General features: G+C 45.0%; 2 protein-coding genes across 7 annotated transcripts in view; one reads left to right on the forward strand and one right to left on the reverse strand.

The window, feature by feature from the left end:
* The window catches only part of Fbxo36 (F-box protein 36), a 66194-nt gene extending 59492 nt beyond the window's left edge, over positions 1 to 6702 (forward strand). For all 6 annotated transcript variants that reach the window (XM_050154307.1, XM_050154309.1, XM_050154311.1 and 3 more), the window contains exon 4: positions 6240 to 6702. In XM_050154307.1, the coding sequence (XP_050010264.1) occupies positions 6240 to 6425 (186 nt within the window). In that variant the 3' untranslated portion in view covers positions 6426 to 6702. The remainder of the gene's footprint in view (positions 1 to 6239) is intronic.
* A 383-nt stretch (positions 6703 to 7085) lies between these two features.
* The window catches only part of Slc16a14 (solute carrier family 16 member 14), a 28245-nt gene continuing 21267 nt past the window's right edge, over positions 7086 to 14063 (reverse strand). The window contains exon 5 of the mRNA XM_050154313.1: positions 7086 to 11018. Coding sequence (XP_050010270.1) covers positions 10867 to 11018 — 152 coding nt within the window. The 3' untranslated portion in view covers positions 7086 to 10866. The remainder of the gene's footprint in view (positions 11019 to 14063) is intronic.

Consider the following 14063-nt stretch of genomic DNA (forward strand, 5'->3'; position numbering starts at 1 on the left):
CAAAAAAAAAAAAAAAAAAGAAAACCTAAACAAACACACACACACACACACACACACACACACACACACACACACCAGAAAACCAAACCAAGCAACCAACTGACCTATACCCATTTCAACATGGGCAGTTTTGGTAGTCCTGTGTTCCTGTCCTCCCACCCCAGGGCTGATCAGGGAAACTCTGACCCTTGGTACTCTCAAGCCTTAGCAGCATGTGCTGAGACAATAATACCAAGTTCAGCCTGTTAGGACAGGGCCCAGTGTTCTGCCTCCTCAACCATCCCTGCAGTGTTCAAGTGTCTGTGTCCCACAGGCAAACGCATTAGAATGTGTCATTGCACCCCCATTTTGGCTCAGCTAGAGCGCGTTGCTGGCACCCGAAGAACCTTGGCTGGCTCAGTATTCAGCTGTGAAGTCATGGAGGAACATCCACATAAAAGAACAGGTTTTCCCAGGTGGTTCAAAGGACACTGTTACCCAAAGAGTCAACAGTCCCTCCCCCAACAATAACACAGTAAAATGTCTTCACGATTAGAATTCATTTTCAGTAATATAATTTATTGGGGTGCAGAATTCATTTATTTCTATTTATTTTTGAGACCAGGTCCCATCATGAGTTAAGTTGCTGGGGAACTCACTGTGTAACTGAGGCATGGTCCTCCTTCCTCAGAACCCCAGGTGCTGGACTTGTAGGTGTGTGTTGTCACATCTGGCTTAGCCCCCCCCCCCCGCTTCCCCCCCCTCCCGCCCCATTAGCCCCAGCCACCTTCCCAGCCAGGCTTTCCCAGCTCAACTTTCCCAGAACTTGCTGCGTGCACTGTCACTGTGGGAGTGCACCCAGTGGCAGCCGGTTGTGGGGTGGTCCCTTGCCGACCCCACCCAATATTTTGTTCTTGATATGAATTAATTTATTTATTTTGAGAGAAGGTCTTATTATGTAGCCTTGGCTGGCTTGGAACTCATAGATATCCCCCTGCCTCTGCTAGAATTAAAGGTATGTGACATCACCCCCTGCCAAGCATTCATACTTGAAGGAGAATGCTGAAGTAACCAAAACCCAGTGGTAGGGACCTATGAAAGCTTCTGCCAGGGCCTGGATTTGTTTCCTCCCCTCCACACAGGGACTCAGCAGGATCTGACATCTGGTGATCTCTCTCCTCACGCTGGATGGGCATTAGTTCCCATCCAGTTCTCAGGCACAGATTCTCTCATCCTCACCGACCTGCCATTATTGCCGCACAGTTTTGAACTTGCACTGAGTCATGCTGTCCTTAGTGGTTGGTGTGTGCACACGGGTACATGTGTGTGCATGGGTACACGTGCCATGATGCGTGTATGGAGACAGATGACGACGCTGTGGGGTCAGTTCTCATCTTCCATCTTTATGTGTGTCCTGGAGGTTGAACTTGGGTTGCTAGGCTTGCGTGGCAAGTGCCTTTATCTAATTTGCCATCTCCTCAGCCCTTTTTAAAACTCATGGGGTAACCACGAATGACCTTAAATTTCTGATCCTCAGAAGTCCTGGGGGTACAGGCATATGCCACCATACCCAATTTACGAAATGTAGTGGATTGACTCTAGGGCCTAATGCCTCCTGGGTAACTACTCTGCCACCTGAGTTACAGCCTCAACTTTTTTTTTTTTTGAGACAGGGTCTCATTATGGAGCTTTGTTTGGCTTTATGTAGATTAGGCTAACCTCAAACTCACAGAGATCTGCCTGCACCTTTCTCCCAAGTGCTAGGATGAAAGGTCTGCACCATCACGCACATCTTTTAAAATTACATTTATTTTCTTTATTTGTGTGTGTGTTCACACACATTTGTGTGCCACAACATTAGTGTAGGGGATCAGTGGACAAACTATAAGAATTGATTCTCTTCGGTTTTGTGGGTTCTGGGGAATCAAACTCAAGTTCTAAGGTCTGGGAGTAAATGCCTTCACCTACCTAGCCATTTTGTCAGCTCCTCAGATTTTTAAGTACCCCTGCACACTCGCGCGCGCGCACACACACACACACTCTTAACATCCTTGTGTTTTTGCATGTGCATGTTCACTAGGGGTTGAACCCAGGGCTTTACATATACTGAAAGGTACACACTGAAGCCAGGTATGGTGGCTCACCTGTTGTTTCAGCCTTTGAGAGGCGAGGCAAGAGGACAGCTGTGAGCTTGAGACCACTCATCTAAACAGCGAGCTCTTGGCTAGTTAGAGCTACAGTGAGGCCCACAGGTGGCATTTGTACTAGTGTGTTCTACATTCCTTAACTTTCATCCCTATCAAGCTGAAGACTCTTATCACGTAAGTTTGTATGTCTTCCCTGATAGAGTGCCTAGTCTGGGTCAGCTCCAAGGGTATGGCGTTTTATTTTATAGAGGATATGCCTTAGTAAAGAAGGGTCTGGAGCTGGAGAGATGGCTTGGTGGCTAAGAGGGCTTGCTGCAGCCTGGTGGTAGTGGTGCACACCTTTAATTCCAGCACTGGGAGGCAGAAGCAGCCGGATTTCTGTTAGTTTGAGGCCAGTTTGGTCTACAAGAGCTAGTTGCCGGACAGGCTCCAAAGCTACAGAGAAACCCTGTCTCGAAAAACCATAAACAAATAAATAAATAAAGGCTTGCTGCTTTTCTAGAAGACTTGTTTGGGTACAGCTTTCATGTCACAACTACCTGTAACTCCAGTTCCAAATCCTTTTGTTTTGTTTTCCAAACCAGGGTTTCTCTGTGTCCTGGAATTCACTTTCTCCAGACTGACCTCGAACTCAAAGATCCATCTGCCTATGCCTCCCAAGAGCTGGGATTAAATATGTGTACCACCACTGCCAGGCTTCAGCTCCAGGAGATCCAGCACCTCCTTCTGACCTTTGAGAAACCATCACACAAGTAGCATATGCACACAGATACAAAATAAAAGTAATTCTTAGGGCTGGAGAGATGGCTCAGCAGATAAGAGCACTGGCTGCTTTTCCAGAGGACCTGAGTTCAATTCCTAGCAACCACATGGTGGCTCACAACCATCTATAAGAGGATCTGATGCCCTCTTCTGACCTGCAGGGATATATACATGCAGAGCACACATACCTAAAATATAAATACATTTTTAGAAACTTATTTATTTATTTATTTATCTATTTATTTATTTATTATGTAGATAATATTCTGTCTGTGTATATACCTGCAGGCCAGAAGAGGGCACCAGACCCCATCACAAATGGTTGTGAGCCACCATGTGGTTGCTGGGAATTGAACTCAGGACCGTTGGAAGAGCAGGCAAAGCTCTTAACCTCTGAGCCATCTCTCCAGCCCCCATTTTTAGAAACTTTTAAAACATTATAAAAATAATCTTAAAGCAGGGGCTATATCAATATGTTTCTGTTTTTGAAATAATGATTTTCAGTTGAGGATCTGGTGGACTCAATGCTAGATTTTTTTGGTGTAAACAAATGAAGATGCATCCTCCAAGCTTAGCTGACTGGAGGGCACCCTGCAGGTCTTGGATGCCAGAAAGGCAGAGTTCTACACTTGTCAGATGGAGGGCCAGCCCTGAACTGAAGGAAGTTCACCAAGATATGCAGTCACAGGGTCACCAGCCTGCTGACTGGCCTTAAGTCAGAACGTCCATGCTATCCTTCTCCTTCCAACTGCACCAGAATTGACCAAGTGTTTACAGAGGAGATGTTCAGACACACAGGAAAAGAACAGTGATGGTTGGGATGTGACCGTGACCGTGCTTTTTATGGCTTAGAAATAACTGAGGTTACTAAGCACGTTTGTTTGCACATGAGACCTGCCCCAGGAAAAAACAACACCTGGGTGTGGTGTCTCACAACTGGGAGGCAGAGGCAGGAGGATCTCTGTGAGTTTGAGTCCAGCCTGGTCTACATAGTGAGTTCCAGGACAGCCAGGGCTATATAATGAGACCCTGTAACAAACAAATAAACAAACAAATAAACAAACATCCCCAAACAAAACAAAGGACTCTTCACTCTCACATTTTAGCTGAGGAGGCAGATTTTTAATTTTTTAATTATTATTTCTTTTAAATTATGTGTGTATGTGTATAGGGGTGTGTGTGTATGTGTTTGTGTGTAGGTGTGTGTGTGTGTGTGTGTTTGTGTGTGTGCTATGTACAGCTGCAACACAGATGTAAAGGTCAGAGGACATTTCACCAGGGTCATTTCTCACCTTCTACCATGGATTCCAGGGATCAAAGCCAGCCTTGGGCTTTTCAGGCAAGCAATTTTAACTGCTGAGCCATCTCACTGGCCTACAGGGACATTTATTTTCCTTGATCCACAAACTCCCATTGAAGAGAATTCCCATCTCTTGACAAACAGGTAATGTACCTGGTGAACAGGTGAACACACAATTGTCAGGCCTCCCATTCTGTGGCAGGTTTGGGGATGCTGAGGGGACCTAGAATATGTGTGTGTGGTGTCTTGAAACAGAGTCTGACTGGTCAGCCCTCGTTGACCTGGAACACGCTCTGTAGACCAGGCTAGCCTCAAACTTGAAGACTTGACTTTTGCTATTCATAGTTAGAATGTGTAACCCCTAGTAGAGGAATGTTGAAAATTGGGTAAGATAATGAATGACTTGTAAATCATAAAAGCGTTTTGGGGCTGGGGGTGGGGGCTCATGCCTGTATTCTGGAGGTTCAAGTAGGATTTATTGAGAAGTGGAGACCAAGGGTTCACTGTCTTTTTTTTTTTTTTTTTCCGAGAGAGGGGCTTCTCAGTAGCTATGGAGCCAGTCAGTCCTGGAACTCACTCTGTAGTCCAGGCTGGCCTTAAACTCTCAGAGATCTGCCTGCACAAGACTCTGTCTTCAAAAAAATGGATGGTGTCACACATTTTTAATTCCAGCACTCAGGAATAGAGGCAAGAAGATCTCTGTGAGTTTGAGGCCAGCCTGGTCTATCAACAAGTTCTAGGCTAGGCAGGGTTATGTAGCGAGACCCTGTTTAAAAACAAACAATGCACCTACAAATATGTAGGGGACCAAATGCATGACTCAGTGTCACTGCTTATGTGACCCATAATGGCTGTTCCATTGCTGTCTATGTAGATCGTACTTTAAAACAGCCATGTAAAGACCCAATCTCATGTAGTTCAGGTTGGCTTTGGATTCTCTGCCTCTGAGGATGACCCTGGACTTCTGAATGAATCCACCCATACCATCCTAGAGCGTAACATTGCTAGTACAGCCACCTCTGATGCTTCAGAGACTGACCATGACGTGTTGGGAAGGAGAGCAGTCAACACTTCACCTCAACAGCCAGCAGAAGCCTTCCACTTCGGATTCTCCTGCTTTCACCTCCTAAGCACCTCCACAGATAATGCAGTGTTGGGGCCCAAAGCCCCAGCCTCATGCATACCAAACCAGCATTCTACCAACTAAGCACTGGGTTTCACATATTTTTTTTGAAATAATTTTTTAAAAATTTTATGTGGATCAGTATTTTGCCTGTATGTATGCCTGTGTGAGGGTGTTGGATCATCTGGAACTGGAGTAACAGTTGTGAGCTGCCATGTGGGTGCTGGGAATTGAACCTAGGTCCTCTGGAAGAGCAGTTAGTCCTCTTAACTGCTGAGCCATCTCTCCAGCCCCTGGGTTTCACATCTTAACTGAGTGCAGGTCTTGTTTTGTTCCACTGACCCTCTGGGTATCTGTAGATACTTGTGTATTTGCCTCTTCTCTGACAGAAAGAGTTTCTGGAGGCCAAGCATTTGTGGCTGCTGATATCACACAGTACCTCCCAGACAGCAGGCATCCCTTTAATAGTGACAGTGTGAACTAGTGTAGACAGAGGTTTTTGTTCTGCCTGGTCCTGCGGCCATTCAGTCCCATAGAAACATACAGAGGCTTATATTAATTATAAACTGTTTGGCCTATTAGCTCAGGCTTATTATTAACTAGCTCTTACAACTTAAATTAACCCATAATTCTTATCTATGTTTAGCCATGTGGCTTGGTACCTTTTCCTAGTGAGGCACTCTCATCTTGCTTCCTCTGTATCGGGATGGCTACTGTGTCTGTCTCTGCCTTTCCTCTTCCAGAATTCTCCTAGTCTGGTTGCCACACCTTTACTTCCTGCCTGGCTACTGGCCAATCAGTATTTTATTAAACCAATATGAGTGACAAATCCTTACTGTGTACAAGAGCATTATCCCACAGCAATGGGATGTGATATAAGCTAGTGGATGGTGTGCCTTAATCCACTTCTGGCTTTTTCCACCCGCAGCTGTGCAAGTCTGACTCACTGTGGGAGCAGATAGTTCAGTCGGCCTGTGACACCATCACCCCTGACATGAGGGCCCTGGCGATGGATGTGGGCTGGAGACAGGTCTTCTTCACCAACAAGATCCAGCTGCAGAGGCAGATCCGCAAGAAGCAGAGACACGGAAAGCACAAGGAGAAGCGTATTTAGGGGCCACGGTGCTTCTCTTCAGGCCCGGATCTTGTCCTAATGAGAGCCATTGCCGATTCCAGGAATCACCTGAAAATCCCACTTTGAACACACATACAAATCCACCCAGTGCCTTGCTTGAGCAAACCACCCCTGTCCTGCTCAGGCCAACCCATGGCCCACATACCTAAGGCTACAAGACAGGAAGCCTCTCAGGCCACCACCTTCCCCACCCCCTGCTGCTCCTGAGGGAAAAGGCGCTTGTTGTGTATGAACTAACAATAAAGAGTTACTACCAGGCTTGTGTTTTTGTATATCATCAGACAGGGATCCCAAGCCGGACCTTTAGGATGGATAGTTTTGAACTTCTAACCCTCTTGCTTCCCTCTCTCCGCTGCTGGGATTACAGGCTTTCACCACCATGCCCAGTTCATAAGGTGCTGATCTGTGTGCCAGGTAAACCCTCTTCACCAAATCATCTCTCCTTCTCCCGCTCCGCTCGTAGCCCTGGCTGTCGTGGAACTTGCTTTGTAGAAGAGGCTGGCCTTGAACCCAGAAATCCACCCACCTCCGCCTCCTGAGTGCTGGGATTAAAGGTGTGTGCCACCACAGCCCAGCTGTTAAAATATCCATTCTATCTAGGCTTTCAAAACAGCAGCTCAGCTTTTGATTCCCCCCCCCCCCTGGTGTTGTATTATGTGCTGTATTATCTGTGGGTGGCTGGGTGTACTTGGAGGTGCAGGTGCCTTGGAGGCACCTCAGGAGAGTACAGCTGTTCTCTCAGTTCATCCAACAGAGTCTGTATTCAGTCACTGTCCTTGTGGGCCCAAGGTGTCATCCATCACACAAACAACCCTGATCTGGCGCTGGTGGGTAGTTGAGAGAGCCCAGACATTCTGCAGGCAGCCCTTACTCAGAGGATGTTACCACTCTTTAACAAACCAATCAGTTCTTAAGAGAGGACCACTGCTTTCTGAAGGGAATATAGCCAGGCAGCACTTCGCAGCAGGGGTTTTTGTTTGTTTGGGTACAGGGTTTCTCTGTGTAACAGCTCTGGCTCTCTGGGAACTCACTGCGTAGACCAGGCTGGCCTCAAACTCACAGAGATCTGCTTGCCCCTGACAGGCTACAAAGCTATAGAGAAACCCTGTCTTGAAAAAAACAAACCAAACAAAAAACAAAACAACAACAACAACAACAAAAAACCCCAACCAACCAAATAAACAAAAAACAAAACTCACTGGCCACCTTTAAAGAGGACAACATTTATTTAGTTACAGGTAAACAAACACCACTTGGGTATGCAAAGGGTAAACGAGAAAGCATACGATGTGACCACACAATTAATCAGCAGAGTATCTTCAGAACACTGCAGGTGAGAGCAGAGATAGGAGTCGGGGTTTTGTTGTTGTTGTTTTAGCAAGCAGGTCTTGCTTCAGTTTTGCAGGGACCTCTGACTCAGTAGAAGCCACTGCACCCTCAAGTACAAGTAAATCCACAAATAGGACCGCGAGCAATCTACCTGGGTGCAGTTCTAGCTGGGTCAATGGGCAGAAAGTCCGTGTCTCTGATGCACAGCGAACAATACAAGGATCCTCAATCATGGACCATAGCACCATTCAGTACACTGATCAGCCAGACCACTGCCTCCCGTTAACTGACGCTACAGACGATGAGAGCAGTGAAGTAGTGTAGTTTCAAAACTCATAACATGCTTAACCATTCCTAATTGTATGGTAAATATCTATACACACGTGCATGTGTGTGCTTGTATGTATTTAACGTGAAAATAAATATCACTGTTCCAGTTTTAAAGATTGTTATTTATTTATTTTTGAGACAGAGTCTCACTCTGTAGACCAGGCTAGCCTTGAACTCTTCCTGCCTCTGCCTCCCAAGTGCTGGGATTAAAAGTATGCACCACCATGCCTGGCTAATATTACCTTTATTAAAACATCAAGTTGTGCTATAGGTATGATGATAACAAACAGGTCTTTGGCCAGGGGTGGAGGTAGAGACAGAGGGGCAGAGGAAGGCAAGTCTTAAAGATTTCAAGGCCAGCCTGGTCTACATAGTAAAATCCTGTCTCACACAAAACAAAACAACACACAAACCTGTCTTTGAGTTAAGCCAAATGGAACACGGCATCTAAATTATCCTCAATCTAACTTCCAGGCAATGCTCACATTGGGAAGTTAGAATGATGATAAGTTAGATTGATGGGAATAGCAAGGGTGTGCATTAGCAGGGCCTTTCGGGCACCTTTCTATGGGCCAGTCTGCTCACGACTGGTGTTATCTGGGTGGGTTTCACGACACAACCCTTTCCACTAGTTCTTAGGACAGGAGGCCGTGGAGATGAGGCACGAGGAAACTGTTCATTTAATTACTTGTTAACGCCTGGGACGCTCCCCTTGCATTCTGACTGAAAGTTAGACCTTGGGAGCACTCTGCAACTCCAGTTCCTAGCATTCCTGTCTTTAATTACCAAAGATAACCGAGACTGGGGTGCATTCGTTTTAGGTAAATTTGACCCAAGACACTGGCAGTTTTGTTTGATAAGCAAATTGTGAGTCCAAATTTCTTGCTTTATGGTGTGAAGGTGAATCCTAGGGAGGGTCTTGAACATGTTAGGCAAGTGCTCTTTATCACCGAGGTACACCCCCCCAAACCAGCCAGTACACACACTTAAGTCATTAATTAAAGGTATGTATAAATAAGTAAGGCAGTCAGAAATTTCAAAATGATCCTGGGAGGAACATTCCGTAGTCTGAAAACGTTTTAGCTTTAGAAAAATAGATATCTCAGCTAAGGAAGAGTATTTGATTTTATGATGTCTCAGATTAGACATCTTCATGTATGAAACCTACAAAGAGAACTATCTTTAAAATTGTGCCAAGTTTAGACAAGTGGATAATAATAACATGGCAAGAGGCACCAGAGCTGGGCTGGTTGGCACCACTGCCCCAATGTCAGGTACATGGAAAGCTACAAGGCAAGCCAAAAATAATCCTCACAGCTTGATTCTTTTTTGTTTTTGTCCCCTCACAACCAAAATAGGGTTTCACCATGTAGCCATGGCTGTCCTGGAACTCTCTCTATAGACCAGGCTGGCCTCAAACTCACAGAGACCTGCCTGTCTCTGACTCCTGAGTGCTGCAATTAAAGGAGTGTGCCACCATTGCCCAGCTCTAAAAAAAAAAAAAAAAAAAAAAGGTGTTCACTCTAAGACAATAATAGTATGAATCAAAGAGTCTGAATTGTAGCCCTTGATGCAATAGCATGTGCACTAAGAAACACACATACCACTAAGGACATTATTCATAGACCACTTGGGAAGGATTTGTGTTGAGTTCATAAACTGAACTCATCTTCTATGACATGAGAAACTGAGTGAGAAGGATGACCAATTTCATTTCCTAAATGAAGAGTTAGAAACTGCACTTCTTAGCTTCAGAATTCTTTCATAAAAATATAAACTGTGTTTTTTTAACTGTACTAAATTGTCTTACTTTTTTAATAAAAGATTTGTTTTCGTATTTTATGTGTATGGGTGTTTTGTCTGAGTCCATGTATGTGTGCAACATGTGTGCAGTGACCACAGAGGCCAGAAGAGGGCACCTGAGCCTCTGGGACTGGAGCTACAGCTGGTTGTGAGCCAACATGTGGGTGCTCATAGCTGAACTCTGGTCCTTTCCAAGAGCAGCAAGTGCTCTTAACCTCCCAGTCACCTTTCCAGCCCACTAATTATGTTACTTTTGAAATGACAGCCTGCCTTTGTATGATATTAGCAGACCAATAACTCCTTGTAAGAAAGAATTAATTCATGATACTCAGTCATGGTCTCATGCTCAAAGCCCATTTATCTGAACCCTTTGGTGGAAATCTAGACTCTTGAGTTTTCCCTTACAAAGAAATGGTTGCGTTGCAAAGCTTTTATTTCCGGTCTTTGTATGTAAAACCCTAGTCCCAGTGGACTGAGAGGAGAGGAAGAAAGGAAGGAAGGGAGGCCAAGAGGGAGGGAGGAAGAAAAATAGGTGGGGACTTTCTTCTTCATTCCTTCCTTCCTTTCTTTTCTTTTTTCTATTTTTTTTCCCAGACAGGTTCTCATGTAGCCCAGGCTGGCCTGGAACTCACTAGGTAGCAGAGAGGCTAACCTTGAACCTCCAATCCTCCTGCCTCCACCTAGAGCTGGGATTACTGGCATTTACCACCACGCCTGGCTTGAAAGATTTCATCAGGGCATCTGTATCAACTATTGAATAAGCTCTAAGCAACATCATCTCTAAAACATACGCAGTTCTAATCACTTCTACCACCTCAGGAGAGGCCATGCTGCTTACAGATGAAACAATGACAAGGGCATTTACAAAGTGACACGGCCGGCCACCACACAGAGCATTCCTCTAGCGACCAGGTGAGGTAGGCATGAGGAGAGGACCCACACGAACTGTTGCACGACACTAAACGTGTGCACCGTCTGTGTACTTTCTTCTGGATTGTTCTATCATCTGAACACAGGGTTGAATGAGCAAAAAGAGTATTCCTACCATGTAAAGCAGGCCACATATATAAAAGGAAAAATCGTATTTTTGTGTGATGTCGAAGATCCACCCTACAAAAACAAAGAAATACAGATATATTCAGTATAACACAATTTAAGACAAAGTTAAAAAATATAAACCAGGCATTTATTGCTACTTCAATTTTTTTGCTTGTTTTTGTTTTTTGAGACAGAGTTTCTTTGCATAATCCTGGCTATCCTGGAACTCCATCTGTAGATCAGGTTGGCTCTATTTTTTTTTTTTTTAATGAGCTTGGGTTGGGGATGCAGCTCAGTGGTAGAGCACCTGCTTAGCATGTATTAAAGTCAAAGTTCAGTCCCCAACACTGCCCCTCTAATTTATTAATTTTTCTTTGTGATGCTGAGGATGGAGCACAGAGCACTGCCCATGTGGCCACCACCGGCCACAGTCAGGCCTCACTCAGAACTTTTTTTTTCCCATACAAGATCTCATCTATTATACTGAAGGCTGGTCTCAAATTCACTATGGATTGGTTTTTTTTTTTAAACATTTTTTTAAAGATTTATTTATTTATGATGTATACAATGTTCTATCTGCATGTATACCTGCCCACCAGAAGAGGACATCAGATCTCATTACAGATGGTTGTGAGCCACCACGTGCTTGCGGGAATTGAACTCAGGACCTCTAGAGCCTGTGCTCTTAACCTCTGAGCCATCTTTCCAGCCCCCTGTATTTTTTTTTAATCTTTAATTTTTTTTGTTTGCTTGTTCTTGAGACAGGGTCTTACTATGTAGTTTTGGAACTCACTACATAAACCAGGCTGGCCTAGAACTCAAAGAAACCCACCTGCCTCTGCCTCTCAAGAGCTGGAATTAAAGGTGTGCGCCACCACGCCTGGCTGTTATCCTTTGTTTTTATTTTATTTATTTTGTGTAAGTGTATGAACTTTTCGTATGGCACTCATGTACTATGTAGAGGTCACAGAACAACTCTTTGGGGTTGGTTCTCTCTGTTCACCTTTGTGGTGTCCCAGGGACCTAGCTCAGGTCATTCAGCTCTTCACCCACTAAGCCAGCTCATCATCTCTATCAAATGTGTTATTTGACTTAAAAATCAGAGCCAGCAGGTGTGGCAGAAGCAGGCGATCTCTGTGAGCTTGAGGCTAGCTTAGTCATAGCAAGTTCCAGGCCAGCCAGAGCTGTCCAAAGAGAGCCTGTTTCAAAAACAAAACAAAAACCAATGGACAAAGAACAAAAGAACAAAACATAAACAAGAACAAAAAAGGGGCTTAAAAATAAAGGCCATATTCTTTAGATGTGGCTTAGTAAACTGCTCCATCCTTTCTCCATCCACAATCTAAAACACAGAAATCCAAAAATGATGAGTCTGAAAGCTAACACAGATGTCTCAACAACCCCTCACCAACATCTGTCAGTGTCACACCTGCTCCCGATGGGACACCTGGGAGTAACGACCACCTGAGTAAGTGAAGCTGTGGCTGTAGAGGGGTCTGTCTGTATCTACCTAGAAACAGAGTGGGTGAGGGAACCGACTGTAGTCTGAAAGTTAGACGACCAGGGCAGGATCTGGGGCACAACAGATCTGCCATCCCAGCTCCTGGAAGACTGTAAATTCAAGGTCCACCTGGGCTACAGAGTGAAAATTAGCCAAGCTCACCCCATACCTCTAATCCAGCACTTGGAAAGCAGAAGCGAGGCAGATCTCTGCGGGTGAGGCCAGGCTGGTCGGCATAATACATTACTGGCAAGCTATAGCCAGCCTCACAGTGAGACCCGGTCCCCAAGAGGAAAAAATGAAAAGCGATTGGTGATGTAGCCCAATGGCGATCATTTACTTGCTTAGGATATGAAGAGGCTTTGGGTTCAATACCATGGAGGCCAGAAGAGGTCGCGGGTTCTCTGGAGCTGGAGTGCTGAGAACTAAAACTCTGGAGGAGCAGCAAGTGCTCTTAATCACCGAGCCATCTCTTTAGCCTCCCCCTCCCATCCTGGAGACTGGACGCGAGGGTCTCAGGCTTGCCAGAGATGTGCTCTGCCACTGTGCCACATCTTCAGCCGTGTGAATCCCCTATAGCTGGGGCTGGGCGAGATTTCCTCACCCTCCACACCCCATCGCACCTGCTTGTGACCTCTGTTCTTTGATTTGGAGCATGGGACCTTTGCAAATCTTTCATCCATGAACTCAAAGCCACAGCTGTGAAGTGAAACCTGGTTCCCTACTCAACTGCCTTCCCTTTTCATTTGAGTGTGCCCAGTGAGAAGCATAGGTGTCTTTCTCATCAGTTAAATTGCTCCCAGCTTTTGGCCAATATCGAAAATGCTTGTTAGGGGGCTAGATTTTATTCAAATGAAGGTGAGTCATGTAGATTACTCAGACAAATCTGAAGGGCTAGATTTTGTTAGAAAGTATTCTGGAAACATCTAGAAAACTCACCTACTACCATGGCATCTTACAAAAAGAAGTGAACACCCAGCAATGTTATAACATACATTAGACTGAAGTTGGTGTTGTTCAGTGCCCCAGTTGAAATGTCTGTAGGGATAAGCCCTCCCCTTGGGGGCGGGCTGCCCTCAGGCGTATGTTTACTGATATATTGTGCTGCACGCTCCCTTCCGGTCCCTCTCCTGTTTCCGCTGGCTACTCCGCTGGAACCTTGGTTTCGTGAGTCTGGTTTTGTTATTAAAATTGTTTAAATATCAATTACTGGTGATTAATTAATCCGACCGCTGCAAATGTCTGTGTAATGTTTTGAATTGCATGCTTTCCCTAAATGGAAACACTCGAGTGTCTAATGTGGCACTAAATTGTACCAGGTTTGTAAGTGGGAGTAGAAATCTCTCTGAAAAATGGGAAACACGTTTGTTTCTGAAACCACTTACAAAAAAAAAAAATAAGGTAATTGGAGAAATAATTTTCTCCGCTGCATTTAAACCCATTTGGGATGTCTAGCAAGAACTGAATGTGGTTATTTAGTTGATCCCATTGCCAGGCACCCTGACCCCATAATGCCCGGAATGCTGGTCCTGCATCGCATTATGACTTTAGTTTCTTGGCCTGGAGAGTCAACTACACATTGTGCAGGCAGCCAATGAACGTCCTTCACCTTTAGT

Source organism: Alexandromys fortis, unplaced genomic scaffold (assembly GCF_014885135.2).
Source record: "Alexandromys fortis isolate MF-2015 unplaced genomic scaffold, M_Fortis_MF-2015_v1.1 scaffold_40, whole genome shotgun sequence".
In the NCBI taxonomy this organism is placed as follows: domain Eukaryota; kingdom Metazoa; phylum Chordata; class Mammalia; order Rodentia; family Cricetidae; genus Alexandromys; species Alexandromys fortis.